Source organism: Peromyscus eremicus, chromosome X (genome assembly GCF_949786415.1).
Source record: "Peromyscus eremicus chromosome X, PerEre_H2_v1, whole genome shotgun sequence".
In the NCBI taxonomy this organism is placed as follows: domain Eukaryota; kingdom Metazoa; phylum Chordata; class Mammalia; order Rodentia; family Cricetidae; genus Peromyscus; species Peromyscus eremicus.
In genome coordinates this window covers 11,191,206-11,214,455 of record NC_081439.1, presented here as the reverse complement: position 1 = coordinate 11,214,455, position 23,250 = coordinate 11,191,206, and the positions used below count along the sequence as shown (strand labels likewise).

At 48.2% G+C, this 23,250-nt stretch overlaps 2 protein-coding genes across 4 annotated transcripts; both read right to left on the bottom strand.

Annotated features, from left to right (window-relative positions):
* Positions 1-6,636, bottom strand: Ebp (EBP cholestenol delta-isomerase). 2 transcript variants are annotated; one of them, XM_059250579.1, is made up of 5 exons: positions 6,513-6,636; positions 3,900-4,259; positions 1,520-1,556; positions 1,268-1,398; positions 1-281 (listed from the first exon to the last, which is right to left on the bottom strand). In XM_059250579.1, exons 2-5 carry the CDS (start codon positions 4,198-4,200, stop codon positions 58-60), a joined length of 693 nt encoding a protein of 230 aa, XP_059106562.1. In that variant the 5' UTR covers positions 4,201-4,259; positions 6,513-6,636; the 3' UTR covers positions 1-57. The 2 variants fall into 2 exon arrangements, with proteins under 2 accessions (XP_059106562.1, XP_059106563.1); XM_059250580.1 differs by having other exon boundaries at positions 3,900-4,222; positions 6,513-6,635.
* Positions 6,637-7,575: 939 nt separating this feature from the next.
* Porcn (porcupine O-acyltransferase) lies at positions 7,576-20,251 on the bottom strand. Of its 2 annotated transcripts, XM_059251220.1 has the most exons (13): positions 20,139-20,251; positions 19,334-19,502; positions 17,911-18,103; positions 17,489-17,532; positions 17,058-17,239; positions 16,848-16,978; positions 15,155-15,280; positions 14,895-14,995; positions 13,450-13,526; positions 13,288-13,351; positions 13,106-13,191; positions 11,988-12,098; positions 7,576-8,002 (listed from the first exon to the last, which is right to left on the bottom strand). In XM_059251220.1, the coding sequence occupies exons 2-13, from the start codon at positions 19,467-19,469 to the stop codon at positions 7,901-7,903; spliced, it is 1,353 nt and encodes a 450-aa protein (XP_059107203.1). In that variant the 5' UTR covers positions 19,470-19,502; positions 20,139-20,251; the 3' UTR covers positions 7,576-7,900. The 2 variants fall into 2 exon arrangements, with proteins under 2 accessions (XP_059107203.1, XP_059107204.1); XM_059251221.1 differs by lacking the exon at positions 20,139-20,251 and having other exon boundaries at positions 17,911-18,032; positions 19,334-19,441.
* Between the last annotated feature and the right edge of the window lie 2,999 nt (positions 20,252-23,250).

The following is a 23,250-nucleotide window of genomic DNA, read 5'->3' as shown; positions in this document are numbered from 1 at the left end:
TTCTGGGAGGTGGGCAGAGTGCCTCGTCAGCGCTGTTCCGGCCCACTCTACTGCTCTTTAGTTATGCTTGCTCTTACTTTTCATGGCCTTGCTGTCCGACATGCTCTGGGCATGAGTGAGATGCTTTATGGAATCAAGTACGAGGACTCCAGGTACCACCAGCCATATGCCATTCAAGGTAACAAAGTAAAACCAGAAATAAAGGGGGTGGCCTAGCTCCCCATGCTGGAATCCATCCTGCTGCTCTGTCAGGAAGTACAGCACATCCCCGTATATTTGGCCTGTGGGAGGCAAGAGAAGAAAAAACCCTTGTGAGGACAATGAAGCTAAGTCAGACTCTCTCCCATGGCATTTGCAAGTCATTCTTCAAGGATTCAGCTCAACCCAAATTCTGAAACCTAAGCTGGAAATCTGAGATAACAAAGTACAAATTGCAGAAATCAGAGTCAACCTTCCCTTCCTCCCTGTGTGTGTGTGTGTATGTGTGTGTGTGTGTGTGTGTGTGTGTGTGTGAGAGAGAGAGAGAGAGAGAGAGAGAGAGACAGAGACAGAGACAGAGACAGAGACAGAGAGAGGGGGAGTCTTGGTATGTAGCCTAGGTTGACCTCGAACTCACAATCCTCTTGCCTCAGCCTTCTGAATGCTAGAATTATAAGCATGTACCTCCACACCCAGCAAGAGCATATAGAATTCAACTCAGGAGACCTCAAAGATCTAGAATTGAAGGCAGTTTAAAATCCTAGAATTTGCCAGGCAGTGGTGGCTCACACCTTTAATTCCAGCACTCGGGAGGCAGAGCGGATCTCTGAGTTCGAGGCCAGCCCAGTCTACAGCGCGAGATCCAGGACAGACACCAAAACTACACAGAGAAACCCTATCTCGAAAAAAATAAAAAATAAATAAATAAATAAATCCTAGAATTCATGACAACTTGGTATTTCAGGACTAAAGAGAGTTCATATATGCAGATGAAAAAAAAAAGCTAACACTTTAGGTCCTGATCCTGGAGGACCCAGGGACTTTGGGCAACATGGACTATATCAAGTAATCTTCATAGGAGACTGATGGAGAAAGAAGAGAAATGTACATTCCTGCTGGAGAGGCAGGCTCAGAAAGAGATTTGAATGTTTCAGAATACCGAGGAGTTTATACTTCAGCATGTCTCACCCCTGAATGGATACTTATGAGATCTCACCCACAGGGATGTGCCTGTATCTACAGATTCCCCCCTTAACCCTTGTAGTGCCGGTATAGGTTTTCTCCTTACCCACAGAGACCACAAGCTGTAGGACAAATCGGAAGGGTTGCTGGCGGAGAAAGGCAATCACTACCCACAGGCTGAGTGGTCCCCAGAGACAAGCTGTGATAGTCTCCATAGAGATGATGAAGCCATCATTACTGCAAGAGAAGATGGACACTGGCATCATTGTGCTCTGCCCACAGAACAACTTGTTAGTGCCCCAACTCACCACGGCCCCAAACCAATACAGATTTCCACTGACAGAGGCAAAATACTTACAGGATATATCGGCTGTCTCCCTTGGAATACTCTTTCCCTGAGGGAAACAGAGATACATGAAGAGTCAAGTCAGGAAAAGGAACTCATCATATTAGTGATAATCACTGTATGACAACAAACTTTACAATATCCCTAAGCCTCAGTTTATTCAACTGTACAATGGAGGTAGCAGTTTCGATTCTAAGGTTTGTGTGTTTAAAGAATGTGTGTAAAGACTGATACACAACAATGGTGCTATTAGTGCACTCAAGGCATATGGTATAAAAGGAGGCATAGATGACAGTGTGAGAGTCAGGGGTGATGGCGCATGCTTGTAATCTCAGCACTTGAGACACAGAGGCAGGAGGAAGAGAAGTTCAAGTTCATCCTTTAACTACCGATATTTAGACGCCAGCACAGACTGCATGAGATATCGTCTGGAAAAAACAGAAGATGGCTGCCAGCTGGTGGTGGCGCACACCTTTAATCCCAGCACTACGGAAGCAGAAGCAGGTGGATCTCTGTGAGTTCGAGGCCAGCCTGGTCTACAGAATGAGTTCCAAGACAGCTAGAGCTACACAGAGAAACCCTATCTCAACACACGCCCCCCAAAAAAGAATAAACATGAATCACTAGAGAGCACTTACTGCTTGCCACAGTTCTAAGTGCCTTATAAAAGTGTGGTATTTACTGTTATCCCCTTTCACAGTCAAGCCACGCTAAACTGAGGCTTATGTGTATAGCTTATACACAAATAAACGCTGAAAAGAACTTTTTGGTGTTAGGGATGGAACTCAGGGTCTCGTCCATGCTACACACACGCTCTACAATAGAGCTACCCCTTGCTCCTGAAATAATTATTGGAGTTTTGGAGAAACATGGTAGACAGAAGGTAGATTTTCACTGCATATTTCTTTAAATGGTTTGATATTGGCTCGTGAATATATGTGCAATCAAAAAGTTAACAGGCTGGGTTTGGTGGCAAAGACCTTTAATCTCAGCACTTGGGAGGCAGAGACAGGAGAATTTCTGTGGGTTCAAGAAGAGTTCCAAGCCAGCCAAAGCTATTCAGTGAGATCTGTCACAAAACAAACAAACAAGTAGGGGCTGGAGAGATGGCTCAGTGGTTAAGAGCACTGACTGTTCTTCCAGAGGACCCAGGTTCAATTCCCAACACCCACATGACAACTCACAGCTGTCTGTTACTCCAGTTCCAGTGGACCTGACACTCTCACACAGACATGCATGAAAGGAAAATACCAATGAACATAAAATATAAATAAATAAATAAACCAAACAAGTAAGTTGAGGGGGTGGAGAGATGACTCAGTAGAAAGTAAAGCACTTGCTGCTCTTGCAGAGGACCTGGGTTCAGTGTCTCCACGGAGGCTTACAAGTGTCCCCAACTGGGTGGGGCATGGTATCATACCCTTTAATGCAAGCACTTGGGAAGCAGAAGCAGCTGATCTATGTGAGTTCAAGGCCAGCCTGATCTACATAGCAAGTTCCAAGGCAGCCAGGTCTACATGAGACTCAAAATGAAAAGCCTCTGAATGTCATGTGAATTTTGGGCTGGAGAGATGGTTCAGCACTAAGAGCTCTGACTGCTCTTCTAGAAGACAGGGCACTCACATGGTGGCTCACAATCCTCTTTAACTCCAGTCCTGGGGGGTCCCAATTCCCTCTTTTGGCCTTTGCAGGTACTGCATACATGTAGTATACAGACATACTGGTAGGTAAAACACCCGTGCACATTAAATTAAATTTAAAATTATTAATAAAAAAAGGATTTAAAAGAATCCAGCCATCCTCATTTCCAGTTTCAGGGGATCTAGTGCCTTTTCCCTGCCTCCATGGGCATGTACACAGCACACACACACACACACACACACACACACACACACACACACACACACACGTAGGCAGAACACTCATACACATAAAATAAAAATTATTATTATTATTTTTTAATTTATTTTTATTTAGGGGTGTGTGTGTACTTGTGCATGTATGTATCACATGTGTACAGGTGCTTGGAAGCCAGAGAGGTGTCAGATCCCCTGAAGCTAGTTACAGGCATTTGTGAAATGCCTGATGTGGGTGCTGGGAATTGAACTCAGGTCCTCTGGAAGGCAGTAAGTGCTCTTAACCATCTCTCCAGCCCAAAATTAATAAATCTTAAAAATTAAAAAAAGAATCCCAGCACAGATAACGACTGCTTAGGCTTTAAAAAGAAGTTAACAGAATTTAAAAAGGAAGGAAGGAAGGAAGGAAGGAAGGAAGGAAGGGAGAAAAAAAGAAAGATAAAGCAAGCAAGCACGCATTGGGGCGGGGTGGTAACTATCAAAGCCCATCTCCACCCGGAAAATTCCCTCCCACAGTACAAGAAGTCATGACTCACAGAGCTGGGATAAGATGGCTTGGTCTTCAAGAAGGATGTCATGGTAGAAAGAGAACCAGCCCTCAATCACAAGGTGAATGAACGCACACACAGCAAACCAACACAGGGCCAGTCGACGCCAAGTCCCGAGGGGGACAACGGACGCTCGATGGGACAACAACCATGTGCTCCCAATTAGGACCCCAGAGACGGAGAACAGGCCAACCAGAATATGCCAAGTCGGGAGGTCATTAGGCACGAAGTTGTCCAGCCTCAGGTGCCTGGGCCAGTATGGGTGTAAGGGGCCCATATTGGTGGTCATGTTTCTATGGGTTGCTCTCTGCCTGGAGATAAACAGGGAGAAAAAAGGAACAGAAAAACCTGGACAAACAGAAAGCACATAATCAAACCAAATCCAAATAGTTTGCAACAAGAAATGTAAATGAACTGGATCTATTATTTGACAGAATTACTGTAAGACTGGATTAAAAGCAGACCAAACACGCTGGACCTGGTGTCACAGGCATTTAGTCCCAGCGCTTGAAGGCAGGTGGATCTCTGTAAGTGTGAAGCTAGCCTGGCCTACATAGTGAGTTCCAGGTCAGCCAGGGCTACACAGCGATACCCTGTCTCAGAGGGAGGGGTGGGGAAGGAGAGGAAAAAAAAAGAAAAAGAAAAAACCCTAATTTTGAACCATTTGAAGAATATAACTGGGACTGGAGAGATGGCTCAGTAGTTTAGAGCACTTGCTGTTCTTATAGGGGACCTGGGTTCAATTCCCAGCACCCACATGGTGGCTCACAACCATGTATAACTCCAGTTCCAGGGGATCCAACACCTTCTGTCTTCTGTGGGTACATACATGCATTCAGGCAAAATACTCATACATATAAAATAAAATTAATCTTAAAAGAAAGAATATAACGGTTGGGCAGTGGTGGCGCACGCCTTTAATCTCTGTGAGTTCGAGGCCAGCCTGGGCTACAGAGTGAGATCCAGGACAGGCACCAAAACTACACAGAGAAACCCTGTCTCCAAAAACAAAACCAAAAACAAAACAACAACAAAAAGAATATAACATGAATCTAAAACATGAATCTGCATAAATAATAAAGACTTGTCCCATGCCTCTGGGAGGCATAGCAATAAGAAATGGGCCTGGCTTGAGACTGGTGAGACCAAAGAGCTAGTTAGGAAATAAAGTGGGTCTGAGCAGGGCAAAGGTCCTCTTCACTGTCTTGGTAATGATGCCAGGGATTTTGACATACTTAACCAGTCCACCTGTAAAAGAACTATATCCTGGGAAACAGCAAAACTGTCAAAACAGGCTAATGGACTTAAGTCCAATGTCCTTGTCAAATGTGTGTGAGCATTTCTTTGATCAACATGTTTCCTGTACCTTCTTCACCTGCAAGTCTGTATACTATACTGAAATCTGGTCTTCAAAGACAGTGGATTAAAAAAGTAAGTTCACAGGCACATACTTTCCCTAATATTCAAAGTTACGTACAACAATGTGTTAGCACATGCCTGAAATCTCAACATTCTGGAGGCTGACGCTGAAGGATTGCCCCCAGTTCCTGGCTAGCCTGGTCTACATAGAAAGTTCCAGGGTAGCCAGAACTGCATAGCAAGATCCTGGATTTAAACAAATTAACAAACTTAGAGATTAAGTAGCTTCCCGAGAGCCCCAAATTAGATATATAGCTTCTGCTGGGCACCTAGGTGCATTCCTCTCCTAACACACGCTTCAAGTGCACTTTTCCGCTTTAATAAACTCGCTGATTTTGCTTCACTGTGATATATCCTAACATTTTCTTACACGGCAGGTTTCCAGGCCTCCAAAGAACCTACACAGAGGCCCCTAGGCTCCGCTTGGGAAACATCAGGATGCACTGCCAGCTACATAGAGTTGTATTTCCTGTTAGTAGTGACAGACTCAGCCCTCAGGGGGTCACAATGTGGTAAAGGGCACAGGTACATGTCCTGGTCCCAGTCTTCATTGGTCACAGTCTGGTGGAGGTGACAAGAACCAAAGGCCTTGATCTCAGCCCTCAGGGGTCACAAGCTAGTGAAGGACACACAAGGATCAGTCCTGGCCCACATTGGTCACAGTCTGGTGGGAGAGTCACTGTCACCAAGCCAAGTCCCAGCACTTGGGGCTCAGTTTGGTGGAAAGACACAGGAACATAGACAGCCTGGGTCTACTGCGGGAGACAGTGGATGGGATCATTCAACTGGAAGCTACCCCTACCATCGGGGTCCAGGAAATGCAGTTGGGGGGCTGCAGAGGTGACCCATCAGAGCTACAGCCCCAAGCACCAAGTTCCAAAAGCCAACTTCAGGAAATTAATGTACCATGCCGCCAACAAGCCTGAAGGCGTAGCAAAGGCTCTGTCTCCCGGGCGGCGCTAACTAGGAGAAAGGGAAACCGAGCCCAGAGACCACCAATCACAACCAGAATCTTCCACTGCAGCTGCCTAACCAGAGGGCGAGTCTTCAGTCGCCTGGACAACTGCTTTAGGGCCCAGGTCCCGCGCAGGCGCGGGGTAGGACAGGGCTCGCATGCAGGTGGCTGGGAGGGCCTGGGCATGTGTGGGGACTGGGGTACGCTGGCTGGCGGAGGGCACTCACCTAGGCGGCGCGATCGCAGGGCTACTTCTTAGCACAGGCTCGCGACTTTCCAAGCAGACCTGAGGGCTCCCAAACAGCCCCAGTTCCGCCCAGCCCTCGCGGCTTCCCCGCCTAATGGAGCGGACCAATAGTGAAGTGGAGAAGGTGGTTTCTGCCAATAGGAGTCCTCCGTATGTCTCAGGCCCTGTCCTCGCGCGGTGCTATCTTCCCTGTTGGCTGAGACTGAGTCAGGAGTGGGGTGGAGACCCGGACCCTCCAAGGTCGGTGGGCGTTTTCTGCCAGTAGGAAATCTACGCTATTCTGGGCTTCAATTTCCCCGCCCCCTTATCAATCGCAGGAGGTGAGGATAATGAAATGGTAAATCCTCAACATATGCTAATGAATCGGCGTTGCGTATCCCTCTGTCTCTTACTTTTCTAGGCAACCAATCAGTTCCCAGGCCCATCCTCGGTCCGAATGCAAAGAAAATATGACAGGTAGGTCGCATACCGCACAAACTTAGCGCCCACCTGAGCTCAGAACTCACTAACAGCAGTGACCATCCTCACTAGTCCCTAGTTCAAATCGAAACTATTCAGAACCCTCACTCCTGCTGGCCAATTTGGTGTGGAGACTCTCAAACGCGCCAGTTCTTAAGAGCCAAACAGAAGTATGACGCTAAACCAGTGAGCAACCACACCTCGCCAGCATTCAGTCAGAAAACAGACCCATCTCAGACTCAGTTTAATTATAACCTACAACCCTTAGTTCTAAGGACCAATACGCATCAACCTTTCATATGTCTTGCCCTCCCCCATCTCTGTCCTAATCCGAGCAACCCATCAGAATAGGGACCCCTCAATTCTCTATCACTTATTACCCGCCCCCCCTTTCATCTGTTCCTGATCCACGTTAACAGGACAAGGACCCTGCCATCCTGGGCTCATTAGCCGATCATGAACAATTCACCGCAAACAGTTGCCAATCTGCTCCCACTTCCTAACTTTCAGTTTCCAAATCCTTATCAGTAGTGCACCTTCTGTGCTTCCTCTTCTTTCCCTCTGGTCAGTGAAGAACGAGTCTATTGTGTATTTCTACTTTTATTTGACAATAACAAACTGCATATAAAAAGGGAGAAGGCAGGCGGGGAGGCCCTAGATCTGCTCCTCTCTGCTTCCCCAAGTATCCACCACTCCTAGGCCCCAACGAGGACCACCCCCTTCCCGCCTGGTGGTGGGGTGGGGATTGACAGGCATGGAAAGGCTGTGTTTGATGTGTGTTGTGTGTAGGGGTGTTGGGGCTCAAGAATGGAGAGGGGTCAAGGACTTGAGAAAGGGTCTTCCCTCATCACCCGTCAGGAATGGTACCCTAAGGAGGGGTCTTGAAGGGGATTATGAGGGTCATATGCCTCAGCCTATGAGACGGTAGAAGATCCAGCATCCAAAAGTGACCCAGTGACTGGCCCAGCTGAGCTCTGACCACTTGTGGACAGTATATGCCATGCCGTAGCCCTGTAGGAGAGAAAGAGGTCATGGTTCTGAAATTCAAGGAGGACAGATTCTCTCAGAGAAACCCATCCTTTGCCCAGGGATGTTTGGTACTTCCTTGTATCCCTAAGTGACCAGAAGGGTCGAAGTACTTATGAAGGTTAACCAGATATAGCTTTATTATTATTATTATTATTATTATTCTTTAAAGGTCATTTTAAGGGGCTGAGTGTATAGCTTGATGGGAAGGTGTGTGTTTACATGCAGGAGGCCCTGGGTTTTGATTTCCTGCAGCAACAAAAAGTCATTTTAAAAACAAGATGGCCGGGCGGTGGTGGCGCACGCCTTTAATCCCAGCACTTGGGAGGCAGAGGCTGGCGGATCTCTGTGAGTTCGAGGCCAGCCTGGTCTACAAAGCGAGTTCCAGGAAAGGCGCAAAGCTACACAGAGAAACCCTGTCTCAAAAAAACAACAACAACAACAACAAGATGATATGCTGGATGTGGTGGGTTATACTTGTCATCTAAGTTGTTTTCAATATGAAACCATTGGAAACCTGAGTGTGTACCAATAAGGGACAAAATAAACCATGTCAAACTCTTGCAATGAAAAAAAAGAATGAAGACACTGTGTACTTAAAATCTAGGGGAAGTCAGGGGCGGTGGCACACGCCTTTGATCCCAGCACTCAGGAAGCAGAGGCAAGCTGATCTCCGAATTCAAGGCCAGCCTGGTCTACAGAGTGAGTTCCAGGACAGCCAGGACTGTTATACTGAGAAGCCCTGTCTCTGGGGGAAAAAACCTGGAGGAAAGAACTTAAAATAAATTGTGTGTATGTTTGATATGCGTTGAGCAAGATAGTTAAAAAATGAATTGAAATGATTGCTCGTGCATTTTGCAGTGAATATCCACAATGCTTACTTTTTTGTTTGTTTTTTGAGTGCCAAGGATCACATTCCAAGCATGGTACACAAGGGCTCTACCAACTGAGGGCTCTACAGTCCTGGCCCTAAAGCATTTTTTGTTTAGTTGTTTTTTTTTTTTTTTTTTTTTTTTTTTGAGATGGGGAGGGGGCTCTCTCTACATAGCCCTGGCTGGCCTTGAACTCACTCTGTAGACCAGGCTGGCCTCAGACTCATAGAAATTCACCTGCCTCTGCTTCCTGAGTGCTGGGACTAAAAGCATGTATCACCACACATGTCCCTAAAATGTTTTAAGAAACCTTAAAGAAAGCCTGGCATGGTGGTGCACGCCTTGTATGTATGTATTTGGGAGGCTGGAGACAGGAGGATCTTTTTTATCTAAAAAGAAACCAAAGTGGGCGTGATGGCTGATATATGTAATCTATTTCTTTTCGAGACAGAGTTTCTGTGTGTAGCTCTGGCTGTCCTCCTGGAACTCACTCTGTAGATCAACCAGGCTGGCCTCAAACTCAGAGATCCCCCAGCCTCTACCTCCCAAGTGTTGGGATTAAAGGCATGTGCCACCACTGCCTAGTGACACATGTAATCTTGGCACTTAGGAAGGCTGAGATTTGAGAAACAAGTTTCAAGCCAGCCTGGACGAATACAGAATCCAGGAATGAAACAACAAAACAAAACAGAACCAAATAGACCCAGATTGGTTTTTTTTCCCCCCTTTGGTTTTTTGAGACAAGGTTTCTCCGTATAGTTTTGGTTCCTGTCCTGGATCTCGCTCTGTAGACCAGGCTAGCCTCGAACGCACAGAGATCGCCTGGCTCTGCCTCCTGAGTGCTGGGATTCAAGGCGTATACCACCACCACCTGGCTTTTTTTTTTTTTTTTTTTTTTGGCTTTTCGAGACAGGGTTTCTCTGTGTAGCTTTGCGCCTTTCCTGGAACTCACTTGGTAGCCCAGGCTGGCCTCGAACTCACAGAGATCCACCTGGCTCTGCCTCCCGAGTGCTGGGATTAAAGGCGTGTGCCACCACCGCCCGGCTGCTTTTTTTTTTTTTTAAAGACAAGGTTTCTCTGTGTAACCCTGGCTGGCCTGGAACTCACTATGAGATCGAGACCAGGCTGGCTTTGAACTCACAGTGTCCGCCTCCTGAGTGCTGGAACTAAAGGTGTGTACCACCATACCAGGCTGCAAACCCAAGATTTCCTACACTCAATTTGAATAAAAATTTTAAAATGTTTTTAATTAGGAAAAAAACATGAAAATTTATTTTCAGTTAAGAACTTAAAAATATGCCGGGCGGTGGTGGCGCACGCCTTTAATCCCAGCACTCGGGAGGCAGAGCCAGGCGGATCTCTGTGAGTTCAAGGCCAGCCTGGGCTACCAAGTGAGTTCCAGGAAAGGCGCAAAGCTACACAGAGAAACCCTGTCTCCAAAAAAAAAAAAAAGAACTTAAAAATATGGGCTGGAGAGATGGCTCGGCAGTTAGGAACACTGGCTGCTCTTCCAGCACTCAAATGGTAGCTCAGTCTTCTGTAACTGCAGTCCCATGGGATCTGATGCTCTCTTCTAAAATACCCATACACATAAAATACATAATTAAATAAATATTTAAAAATAATTTAAAAAATAGTTCAAGGCTAGCTTGGTCTACAGAGCAAGTTCTAGGACAGCCAGGGTTACACAGAGAAACCCTGTTTTGAAAACAACAACAAAAGAATTAAAAAATCTAACTACTAGAGAGGCTAAGACAGGATGTGGAGTTTGAAACTAGCCTTGGGAACAGAGACATCCTATCTCAAAAGAAAGAAAAAAGTGAGAAAAAGTAAAACTTAACTAAAAGAATAGCAAAATTTAGATTCTTTAAAAACCATATGAATTAAATTTCAAATTGTTCTCAGTTGTAAAATGAATATACCTGGAATTTGTATACTTGACACAAATAAAAACATCATAGAGCTGGGTGTGGTGGCACATACCTTTAATCCCAGCACTCAGGAGGCAGAGGCAGGCGGATCTCTCTCTGTGAGTTCGAGGCCAGCCTGGTCTACAGAGCGAGTTCCAGGACAGCCAGGGCTATGTAGAGACCCTGGCTCCAAAAAAAAGTATAGACATTTTAAGGTGAATTTTTTTAAAGTAGGGTCTCAATTATGTTGTCCAGGTGGCAACATTCTTGGACTCACATGACATTCCTGCCTCAGCATCCCAAGTAGCTGGCACCTGTAGGTGGGCATCATCATTCCAAGGAATATGAATTTTAAAGCAGAATCCAGGGCTAGGGCTGTAGCTCAATTGATAGCACGCAGGAAGCCCTGGACTCCATCCCCAGCAAACTGGGCCTGAAGGTACATATGTATAATCTAGCACACGGGAGGTGGTGCAGGATGATTTGAAGTTCAAAGTTGTCTTTGGCTAATAATGAACTTGAGGCTAGCCTGGGCTACATGAGTGACTCCGTCTCTGTCTCTCCTGGGCTACATGAGTCTCTCTCTCCACCAACTGCCCCCCTTCTGTCTCTGTCTCTCACATACACACCACACACACACACACACACACACACACACACACACACACACACACAAGCACACACACCCCTGGGGCTGGGGTGTGTAACATAGTAGAGGGCTTACACGTCTTGCATCAAGCCCTTAGTTTGATCTCTAGCAGCCCATAAAACTGGGTGTGGTGGTGCATGCCTGTAATCCCAGCCCTTAGGAGGTAAACAGTGAGTTTGAGGCCAGCCTAAAATACACGAAACCATGTTGCAAACAAAGCTACAAACAAAAATAAAACTTGGGGCTAGGAGGTGTATATAACATGAGGTAGGACCTGGGTTCAGTTCCTAACAGTTAAAAAAAAAAAAGAGAGAAAAGCCTGGATTTTGTATTCTATCTCAAAAGAATGAATTTTAGAGGGTAAATAAGTAAATATTGCAGTTTACTCAAAGAAAAGAGGCAGCAGTGTGACTAAATTTGAGGGACAATGGGAAAGATGGAGCAAGACATTTGTCCAAGCTAAAACACTTGGCCTTGGTCTTCAGTGTTCTCCCAACTACCATCCCTGGTCCACCTCCCAGCCCAGGGCCCCGCCTCACCTGCTCCTCTGTGGTGTCGTCCACATCGACATCAAACAGGGAGCCCAGGTAGGCCAGGTGGAAGATAGCCAGGGCCCCAAAGAGCAAGTTTAAGGCTCGTACCCCCAGGCCCTGTGGGGGACAGATGAATTTATTTGGCAGCTGGACCTGCCCACTGTCCCCCACCACCACCTGTGCAGGGAAGCCCAGGGGGGACACAAGGCACTATGGGTCCCGGGAATGAGGATGCCCAGGGTACCCCGAGATAGGAAAGAGATGGTTCAAGGAGCCTCTTATGGGAGCTCAGAGGTATCCAAGGACGAGGGTGTTGGTAACCACGAGGGCGTCCAGGTTGGGGGAGATGCAAGCGTTCAGGCAGAGGAGCAAGAATGATGGGGCTTTGAGCCAGGGGTTATGGTGATGAGCATCGTTGCCGGGTGGGAGACAAATATGAGGTTGTCTGCATTTCTTATGGCAAACAGAATGAAAACAACAACAAAACCGAAACAAATCCCACCCTGACCTAGAGGGCCCGTCTTTCCCTCTCCCCATCACTCTCTGCTCAAGCCACACTGGCCTCCTCACGGTTGCTCCAAGATTCCCATGTTGGCATGGGACTTTACACTGGGTATCCCCTTTTCCTGAGATGCTCCCCTCCCTTACCTCCTTTACTTAAAGAACTCACAAGTTGCCTCACCCATGGAGGCTTTCCTGATCTTCCCGATCTTCCTGATCTTCCCGCCATAATTCCCATCCCCTTTCCCTTGTGCTAAGCGCTACTCACAACCTGACAAACTAGTATTAGCCTTAACTGACTTTACTGTCTCCCCACTTAAAATCTTTGTCCCACGGGGCCAGGACATTGGCCTGCTTTGTTCACCACTTTGTCTCCAGCACCTAGAACCAGCAGGTGCTCAATAAATGTTCAGTGGGGGAACGAATGCCAGGTGTGTATACAGCAGGTGCTCAATAAATGCCTGTTAGAGAAACAGATGCCAGTGAATAGAGGCGAGGTTTTAGGGATGGCTCAGGCACCAGAAGAGGAGGCTGGGCACCCAGAGACAGATACAAGATGGAGACAGAAGTGACATTTTGGAAGGGCAGTGTTGAGGACAAGGTTACCCATGATGAACTCTCACCAAGCGATGCCGATGTGAACAGTCTGGCAGGCATCGCTTCGACAAGATGCAGGCACTGAGGATTTGAGCCAGGCGCTTTCGGAGGACTGGACAAGGTGGAATGGTAGGCAGCGAGGTTAGCCTTCGGGAACACTAGCCTCCCATGGACCTTCTGCCTGTCCTGTATGGGGCTCTGCACTCACCGTGTTCCACATATGTGATAAATGCCAGGGACAGCAGTACAGCAGCCAGGTGGAAACTGAAGCCCTGGAGACCCGTGGAAGGGGACAGTGAGAGTGAAAAGGAGGCTCTGATTACCACCCCATCCCCCGCAGCTTCCCTCAATCCAGGTCTGTCTTGCTCACATGCAGGAGGGCACTGGCAGCATAGGTGACCAGCACGGCTGAGAAGGTCCCCAGGCGGAGAGCATTCTTGAAAACATCTGCAGATAAGAGAGATACAGGTCCAGATTGCCAGGAACTTCCACCAGCCCTACCAGGGAGTGACAGGTAGGATGATAACCATAATCTGTTGGGGCCCCCGGGCTAAAGTCTTTCTGATGTCCTCAACTGTCACAAGTCTGAAAAGTAACTGCCAGTCTTCTTTCCATCCTGCGTCAGCCAGACTTCCAAGGCTAGTCAGTGCCAACCCTCCATCCCTGCAGGGTCTTAGGGGAAAATTCTACCTTCCCAACATACCCACACTCTTAGCAAATCCCATCAGTTCTTTCTTCAGAATATGCCAGAACCCCACCTCTCCCCATGTGCTCTGTTGCCACCACTGTTGCTGATCTGAGCGGCTACAGTGGCCCCTCACTGCTATCATCCTCCTTCACCCCACTTTCCTTCATCTAGTCAAAGGGATCCAGCTACAACCCAAATGACTCTCCTCTGATCCCAGCCCTGCCCAGAGAGACTGTCTCTCAGAGAAAAAGCCAAAGGCTTCTCAACGGTCCAGGAGCCTCTTGAGGATCTCTCTGATCACATGTCCTACCCCTACCCCACCTTGCTCACTGAGACTGCCCAATGACCTTTGTTCTTCCAGTTCTGGGGATGCAGCTCAGAGGCTTGCACATGTCCTACCATGGAGTCACATTTCCATTCCTCCAGCAACTTTCTTGCTGTTTCTCATACATACCAGGCAACTCCCACCCCAGGGCCTTTGCACCTGCTGTTCCCTCCATCTGTCACATTCCTCCCCCACATATCTGCATTCCTTGCTCCTTCACTTTCCTTAGATCTTTGCTAAAGTGTCAGTGAAACTTGCCCTGGATAAATTACTTAAAATTTCCAGACCACTCCCTATTCCTTCCTGTTTCAACATCATTATTACTGTTTACTTGGGCATTTAACACTACTTGACTTACTGCATATTTTTTCCTAATTATCCACCCTCCAAACTGCTAGCTTTACCAGATTAGCAAGTGTCTTGGGTTTTTTTTTGTTTTGTTTTTGTTTTTGTTGTTGTTGTTGTTGTTCCTAATATACCTTGTTTTTGAGACAGGATCTCATGTATCCAAGGTTGACCTAAAATAGCTCTATGTAGCTGAGGATGACCTTGAACTTCCAATCCTCCAGCCTCCTGGGATTACAGGCAGGTACCACACACCCAGTTTTTATGTGGTGCTGGGGATCAAAACCTTGGGCTTCATGAATGCTAGGCAAGCCCTCTACAAACTGGGGTACACTAACAGCCCCTGCTGTATCTTCAGTGCCCATCACACAGTAGTTACTCAGTAAATGTGTGCTGTACAAATGTATGAAAGGGTCTGGGTTACCAACTTTTCTGGGGTGGTGACTTGGTGACTCACAGTTATTTAACCAATAAGACATGGGCAGGTTCCAGCTTGTGACAACTTCCACCATGGACCGGGGCAGCTCCACATTCAATGGTCTAGAGACTGTCAGGTCCCTGTGGGCAAAACAGACGTTCTATTACAGTTGGTATGTCAAGCTATCTGGGTGCTATGCTTTTGTCTTGACTGGTCCCCTTCCCAGGAGCACCTCCCACCACCCTACACTTCCGCCAGGCAGCACCCTGTGGGAGAAGGGGCCCCAAAGCCCTCCCCACCATTCCAGGTGGTCCTTCTCCTCCGTGAAGCCAGCCCCGGCCAATGTGGCTGTGGCCTCAGACAGAAAGCCCACAAAATAGTTGCTGAAGTGGAAGGAGACAGCACTCTCGTAGGCTCGTAGCCACCTGTGAGGGCCAGGAAGAGAGGGATTACATCCAGGTCCCGACATGACACCCCCCCTCGATGTTTCAGCATCCCGGCTTTGTGGACTCACCTTACCATGGTGCCCCTAGGGCCCCCAGGGGTCAGGAATGCAGCAGAGAAGAGAGAAAAGAGAGTCAGAGAGGCCCTGGAAGTTGGCCTGAGTTCTTCATAGATAAGACAGAAACATGGTAGCAAAAGAGGCAGACTCTGATGGTCACACACATACATGGTCAGGTGATTGATTGATTTCACGTGGCTCAAATGAATGCATGAGCTGGCACATGACATGGCCCTGCACACTAAAATGGCCACACAGCCAGGCAAAAATGTTCTCAGCCTCTCAGCTCTCTAACCAGATTTAGTCACCTTATAAGACAATAAAATAAAACCTTAGTGAGACACAGAGACAGTTAAATGCCCGCTATGCACACATACACTGTCAATTTCACAGACAATGTCAAAAGCAGCATAGTGTCCTGCATTGCAAAACACATAGGTACTTCAGTTAGGCCTGGGCTTTGTGTTCAGCTGTTTAACTCAGGGACACTGGTCAAGTGACTTCACTTTTTTGAGACTTTCTCACTCTTTTTTTTTTTTTTTTTTTTCAAGACAGGGTTTCTCCGTGTAGTTTTGGAGCCTGTCCTGGATCTCGCTGTGTAGACCAGACTGGCCTGGAACTCACAAAGATCCGCCAGCCTCTGCCTCCCGAGTGCTGGGACTAAAGGTGTGGGCCACCATGCCCGGCCACTTTTTGGAGTCTCATTCAGGATCAGACATAACCAGGAGCCACTGAGTAAGTAAGGGTAGCGAGTCACACAATCAAAAGGCTAGCAAGCAGCCAGAGGCTCATAGCTTGTCATAATCCTTTAGGCAGATGGCACCAAGCAGTCTGAAAGGGCAGACAAGCTGGTAGGGTCAATGGCAAACATGCACGCTGCATACTGGACAGGCAGACCAAAGTTACAGATAAGCCAGAATCACCGACCCAGGTTCACCCTAGCCAGTGACAGCCACACAAGCCCACCACTGACAATCCACAGCCAGCCAGTCAGGATTCTCAGTTCCACACTCATGGAGTCAGTGGCCACAGGCAAACAATTCAACTCTGTTATCTGGAGTCACAGACAGTTTAGAGTCACCAACTAATACACACTTGCCACTTTCCATTACAGTCACATAACTTGTTTCTATTGGTACAACAGAAGGACATCCAGACACAGTAGTGTTGGAGTGTCAGCCATACACGGAGTCACTGAGCCAATCTTGGTCACACAGACATCCACAGACAGACACTTGGTCTCTGTGCAGTAATGGGGTAGATGGTCAGTCAGATTCAGATGTCTGGCACCAAATGGTCCAAGGCTCTGGCCCAGCCCTGGTCATCCCACTTGCCCTCAGCATCTGCCCTCATTTACCTGGCTTTGCGTTTCTTGCTGTAGTAACAGAAGACAGACAGAAGCATTAAGAGACAGGCTCAGAATTGGGAAGACCCCAGGCTCCTCCCCAACCTCCTCACTGCTACACAGGGGCCTTGAAGGCTGTGCTCACTTGCGAAGGAGTCGATCACCGTCGAGGGGGATGAAGTAAGGGAAGAGGTAGGGGCCCACACAAGTGGACACTACAAGGCACAGCAGGGCCAGCGCCAGGCTCCGGGCCACCTTCTTCAGCCATCGGCGGCTCTGTGGGATCAAGGATCCATGAACACTGCCCCATGACGGCTCCCACAGTCCCTGCCCACCTGGTCACCCAGGAGCTCACCAGTGGGCGGCCTTGGACAGCCTGTAGGTAGCTGTGGAAGGATATCCAGGGCCCAAAGACGATGGTGCCCACAAAGTAGAGGTAGCCCATGAACTCCACAGGTGAGGGCACTGCACCCACCTCGCCCCGGTCCAGGTCGAAGCCCAGAGACACCGCCTTCATGGCCACGATCATCTGGGCCCCTATGTATGGGGCCCATGGTCAAGTGTATGGACAAGAAAGCATGTCACAATGAAAGATAAGGTGTACCAGGTGTGAGTTGACAGGAAAGGGAGACACAATGAGACGTAGAAAGAGATACAGAGACACAGATGCCAGGGGAGAGGGAGACCTGTGCTGCATGTGGTTTATGAAGGGGAAAGTCAGGTAGGAAAGAATCAGGGCGGGGGCTCTGAGGAGACGAGGAGGGGAAGGGGAGCAGAGCTACCCACCTCGCATCTTGTGCCATGTCACGGTGTCCACCATGTGCATCTCACTGAGGGAAAAAAAGGTGATGGTCTTGGCCCTATGCCTCCTCGGGCTTTGGACATTACAGAGGGGGCATCAAGGTATTGAAGGGGTTCTGCCTTCCTGACCCATATCACACACTAAGGAAAAAAAATCCCCAGGCCTCCCTCCTCCAGGGGAAGCCCCTGATCAACCCGTCCTGTACAGCCTCATGAAAGGACAAGTGTTCAGCTCTCCTTCTTCAGGACCACTCGTCACTCTCTCTCTCTGGTATCTCTCTGAAGAATGATGCTCCCTACCGCCTCTTTCTCCTTAGAATCCCATGCCATCCTATCTTAGACCACTTCATCAAGACCTGGGGGGACCCGCCTGCCTTCAGGGTGAGGGTGAGGATGCACACCCATACCCCATGAGCAGGTAGATGAGGATGGTGATGGAGAGGAAGACGCCTCGGTGGGAGGAGTGTCGGCAGAGGAACAGCACGAGGTAGCACAGGAGACTCAGCAGCACGACCCAAACCATGTGCAGCTGGAAGAAGTGGTAGAGGCTGAAGAAGCCACCTGCCACGGTGCTTGCATGCTTCAGGTAAGACGGTAACCCTTAGGGTGAGAGGGAGAGAGAAACAGAGACGGGGGGAAACAAGACGTCGGAGGTTGGTGGGCTGGCAGGAAAGGAAGGAGGACTCGGACGATAGGGCCCAGCCTGGGCAAAGACCTAGAATGTGATGGGGTTGAAGGGGACCCAAAGCTGGGACTGGAGAGCTAGCAAGGAAGGCAAGGTCTGGATTTAAAAAGGAACATCTACTAAGGACATTTCAGAGACCCTGAAAGAGAAACTCAATTTATGTTGGACAGTATTGCATCCAGATTGAAATTTTGCAGGGGCGGGGATGATGGTTGAAGCTACGGCTGTGGGGGGCTGTGGGGGGGCGGGGTGTGTTTTTGTTCTCAGGGACCATATACTGAAGGACTTGGGGTGAAATGTCATGCTACCATCAGGTCATTGAAATGATTCAGGAAGATGACAGCTGGGTGGACAGGTAGGAAGATAGAGCAAGCTGTTGTAGCAAAATATGAACTCTGGAGAACCTGCTGATTGATTGATATGTGTGTGTGTGTGTGTGTGTGTGTGTGTGTGTGTGTGTGTTACTATTCTTTCAACTTGTCAGCTTTGATATGTACCCAAATAATAAAACTGGAAAAAAAAAAGAAAACAGCCACTTAAGATGAAAAGGAAAAACAATGAGGAGAACCTGTGGTTTTCAGAAATCTCTGTACCCTAGAGGAATCCCGGGGATTTGGAACTTTCTCATTTGGATATTGACTTGCTATGATTGTGGAAACTATAGCATCTAAGAACCCAGAAATTTCATCATGTCCTGATTATAGAAATTCATAGTGTCAACATTTTGGAAGCCCAGCATGTGAAAATTTCAACGTGGCAGGCTCTTCAAACCTTGTAACTATGATACTTTGGGATCTGATACTTGTAACATCAGCATTCCAGCATCTGATTGATTGATAACCTTAGAATATAGACAGTTGAGGCTCCCACAATCCCAGCGCGAGGAATGCTGAAGGTCATGTTTTGGTTTCACAGGATGTGGCTTGGCATAGTGTGGCTTGAGGTGGCTGTACATAAAGGATGTGTTGTGGTGGAATGGCACTTAGCGTAATGGGATGTGGTGGGGCTGGACCTGTGGGGGGTCTGGTTTGGCATGGCAGAATGTGCCATGTTAGGATGTGGCAGGGTAAGATATAGCTTGGTATCCATGAATGTGGCAGATAAGATAAAATCTGATGTGGTGGAACAGCGTGGTAGGCACTTACCCAGCCTCCAAAGGAGGCGGCAGGCGAAGCAGATGGTAAGGAGCAGCCAGATCTGGTCAAGGCCCTGTTGGACAGTAGGCAGGAGACAGCCCTGCAGTAGCTGCTGGAAAAATTCCTGGCGGCTGAAGGTGGCCATTGTGGATCCACACAAATGGATGGACAGATGGATCTGCCAAAGGGAGGACACAGAGGGAGTAAGATGTCCGTGGGGCTGCTCACAATCCAGGTTTGGAGTTGAGCACTCAGGACTTCAGCTTGGGGCTGCCAAACCCCCAGCGTGATATTGGAAGGCTTGGGGGAGGGTGTGAATCAGGTACATCAGGCTGAGCCACCAACTGTGCTATCAGTGGGTGTTGGGGATGCACTGTGACCCGCAGGGGATGAAGGACCTGTGTATCTTGAACGCTGTGAACAGTCCGGTCCATTGATGATAGAATGGTATGAATTCTAGACCTATATATCAAATGGGTCGGAAGAAGTGGGCTCCTTGGTTTCCAAGGTAGTCACTCAGTGTGGAAAGCAGAAAGGGGGGAGTCTGTGACACTTAGGGGCCGTGTGCATCTCTCCTTGTATGGATGTATCCTCCGTGAGCTTCATCTCACCCCACTCAGCGAAAAGCCACCAACAAAGCCCTGACCTGGTCGAGGGACTGCAGGAAAGTGGAAGTGTTGCAGGGGACATAGCAGGGAGGTAGTCCTATAGGTGATGCGGACGAGGTCCCAGGACAGGAGGTACAGATCCGCGCCCCGGAGGCCAGCTTAAGGATGGGAACGTGGGAGCCGCGCGCACACTCCTGGAGACCTACCTGGCAGAAAGGAAGCCGTGGTCCTGGGGGCCGGGGACGCGCAATGCTGCCACCGTCGCCACCTCCTCCGGGCAGCCTCCCCCGCAGGCCGCAAGGCCGGGACCAGCAGTGGCTCCCAGGGCGGCGCAGCGGAGCGGGCCCTTTAAATCCCGGGGCGGGCCAGCGGCTGAGTTCCTCCAATCGGAGAGCGGGAGCGGGGCGGGGACCGGGAGGAGTGAGCCAGAGCATCGCGAGGAGGAGCCCCAGGGTTGAGGGGCGCGGGGCGCTGGAGCACGTCGGCGCACGGAGGGTTCGCGGGTGCCCTTTTCAGGCCAATGGCCATTTCAGCTCTGGAACGTTCAAGACGTTCCAGGCGCAAGAATTTCTCAATTTCCAAAAAAACGCTTCCTAATGACTATTTTGTAATCCTTGAGAACCAAGATGGAAAAGATAAGGCAAGGGAAGAGGCTAGCCCTTTCTCGGCCAAAAAGCTCACCCCTGCGGTTCCTCTAGTCTAAATACTAGTGTGACCCTAGTTACAGTTGAAAAATTAGGCCGAGATTCCTCTTTTCCTATCTCTTAAGGGATCTGAAAGAATTCCCAGTCTTCCTTAGCCTCAGGGACCAGCCAGGAGCTTTTGTAGGTAATGACTGTGTCACCTAGGAGCACTCACTAGATGCCTTATCGACCCCCTAAGGGCTAGCTGTGGGCATTTGGTTTATCGTTAACCGATTAGCCTGCTTAATTCCCCACCAGTCTAGACCCTGCAAAGAAGGTGACCTCGGCTGATATTAAGAGTTCACTTAAACTAGATGAAGGCTAAGAACGAACGTTTAAAAAATTGACCTTGACAAAGATCTGTATTGCTCTCTGTACCAACACAAAGGGCTTGTGCAGCACGGTTCTCACGGTTCTCTACGGAAACTACGCTGCAGTTGTGGGCATTCAATTCTATTCCTCGGCTAATGAAACCTCAAACTCCCCAAGAAGAGCCCATTTTTTTCCTAAGGCGCACTTATAGGGCATTAAGGGGCTTAGCTCCAAATGTGAATGTGAACAGAGAAGCATGCCCAGGTCAATCTTGACCTCATCCTGACCCCAGGACCTAAGGAAAACAGGTTCTAATAAGATTAATGCCTGGCTGTATGGAGTTAAGGAAGTTGTGCCCATTCACTCTGGGCGGTGTCCCTTTCTGTTAAACAAAAGGGCGGGATTAGCAGTTCTTGGCTTGGAGAAACTCTTTGCCTGTCTCTGTCCCTGCAGTCTGAGGATACAACCTAGGGCCCTATGCTTTCTCTAGGTAAATGCTGAGCCGCTGAGCTTTTTAACAGTAATTTAAATGGAATAAATTAATAGTCATGTTTACAAGTGCAGAGTATTTAACACTGTGGGTATGTGTATCTGTACATATAAATGAATACTTACACCAACCAGATGCACAAATATTAAGTCATTTCCTCAAAGGTATAATACTGGATGTCTCAGTGGTTAGGAGTATTTGTTGCTCTTCCAGAGGACCTAGGTTGGATTCCCAGCACCCATACGGGTGACTCAAACTGTCTGTAACTCCCAGGTACTCTCGTGGTGTGTATTTATACATAAAATATATCTAAAACCAGTAGAATACAACTGGTGTGGTGGCACATGCCATCTCAGCACTAGGAAGGCAGAGGCAGGTGGATCTCTGTGAGTTTGAGGCCCGCCTGATTCACATGTTGAGTTTCAGGTCAGCCTGGTCTACACACCGAGTTCCAGGATTTTCAGGACTACATAGTGAGAGCCGGTATCAAAAAGGAAAGAACTAATAATATCTTTATTTTGGGCCATATAACGAACATGTACAAATAAATAAGAAAAGGAGAGTACATACCAGACAATGGACAGTGAATACAAACAGGTCATTCATAGCAGAAGATATATATATATATATATATATATATATATATATATATATATATATATATACAACTTGATCTCTTTGCTTTTTGGAGAAATGAAAAAACAGTACACCAGTGAGCTATTTCACATCTAGAACATGTGGTGTTTGCTTCCTTCAGTGCTAGGGATGGAGCGTAGCAGCCTGTACTGGGAAGTCTGTACATTTGAACTAGATTCGCTAGATGATGTACTAGATGGACTGGATGCCTTTTTGGGGAGTGGGGGTGAGGAGTCTCAAGAGCCCTGGCTAGTTTGGAACTCACTTCTGTAGACCAGGCTGGCATTGAATTCACAGGGATTCATCTGTCCCTGCCTCCTGAATTCTGGAGCTAAGGGTGAGTGCTACCACACCTGGCCCCTTTTATTCAGGTATTTATTTGTTTTGAGGCAGGGTCTCACTATGTAACCCTGCTGTTCTGGCTGTGTAGAACAGGGTGGCCTTGAATTCCCAGAGGTCTGTCTGCCTGCCTCTGCCTGGGATTAAAGATGTGCCCCATTGCGACCATCTCCATTTTATTTTATTTTATTCTTTGACTTTTGTATGTGTATGGGTGTTTTACCTCCATGCAGGTCTGTGTATCACATGTGTGCCTGATGCCCACGTAGGCCAGATCAGAAGAGTGCTTTGGATCCTCTGCAGCTAGAGTTATAGTCAACTGTGAGCTGCTATCCGGGTGCTGGAAACTGAATCCAGGTCCTCTGGAAGAGCGGCCACTCTTAACTACTGGCATATCTCTCCAACCTCCCTTTTCATTTCATTTATTAGAAATTGCACTACCTTTTGTGGAGGGGAAGATGGGTGCACACATGCCACGCCAAATGTATGGAGGTCAGAAGCCACTCAACTTGCAGGAGTCGATTGGTTCTTGCCTTCCACATGTGGGTCCTAGGGATTGAACTCAGATCATCAGGCTTGGCAACTAGTGCCTTTATCCTCTGAGTCATTTTGCCAGCAGCCCTGCCTCCTTTTTGTCTTTTTTTTTTTTTTTTTGAGACAGAGTTTCTCTGTGTAGCCCTGGCTATCCTGGAACTCACTCTGTAGACCAGGCTGGCCTCGAACTCACACAGATCTGCCTGCCTCCAAGGCTTGCCTCCTGAGTGCTGGGATTAAAGGAGTGTGCCACCATGCCCGGCTGCCAGCTGCCGGCTGCCCCCCCCCATCTTTTTTTAAAAACTGGGTCTCATGGATCCCAGC

Bases quoted from the DNA above. Each gene is read 5' to 3' on its own strand.
- Porcn (XM_059251220.1), bottom strand. From the start codon at position 19,469: ATGGCCACCTTCAGCCGCCAGGAATTTTTCCAGCAGCTACTGCAGGGC. The intron at 14,996-15,154 runs GTGGGGAGGGCT...TTTTGCCCACAG, and splicing joins GAGAAGGACCACCTGGAATG to GGACCTGACAGTCTCTAGAC. The intron at 13,192-13,287 runs GTGAGTGCAGAG...CACCTTGTCCAG, and splicing joins TATCACATATGTGGAACACG to TCCTCCGAAAGCGCCTGGCT.
- Ebp (XM_059250579.1), bottom strand. From the start codon at position 4,200: ATGACCACCAATATGGGCCCCTTACACCCATACTGGCCCAGGCACCTG. The intron at 1,399-1,519 runs GTAAGTATTTTG...CTTCTCTTGCAG, and splicing joins GGAGACAGCCGATATATCCT to TAATGATGGCTTCATCATCT. The intron at 282-1,267 runs GTAAGGAGAAAA...TGCCTCCCACAG, and splicing joins ACAGCTTGTGGTCTCTGTGG to GCCAAATATACGGGGATGTG.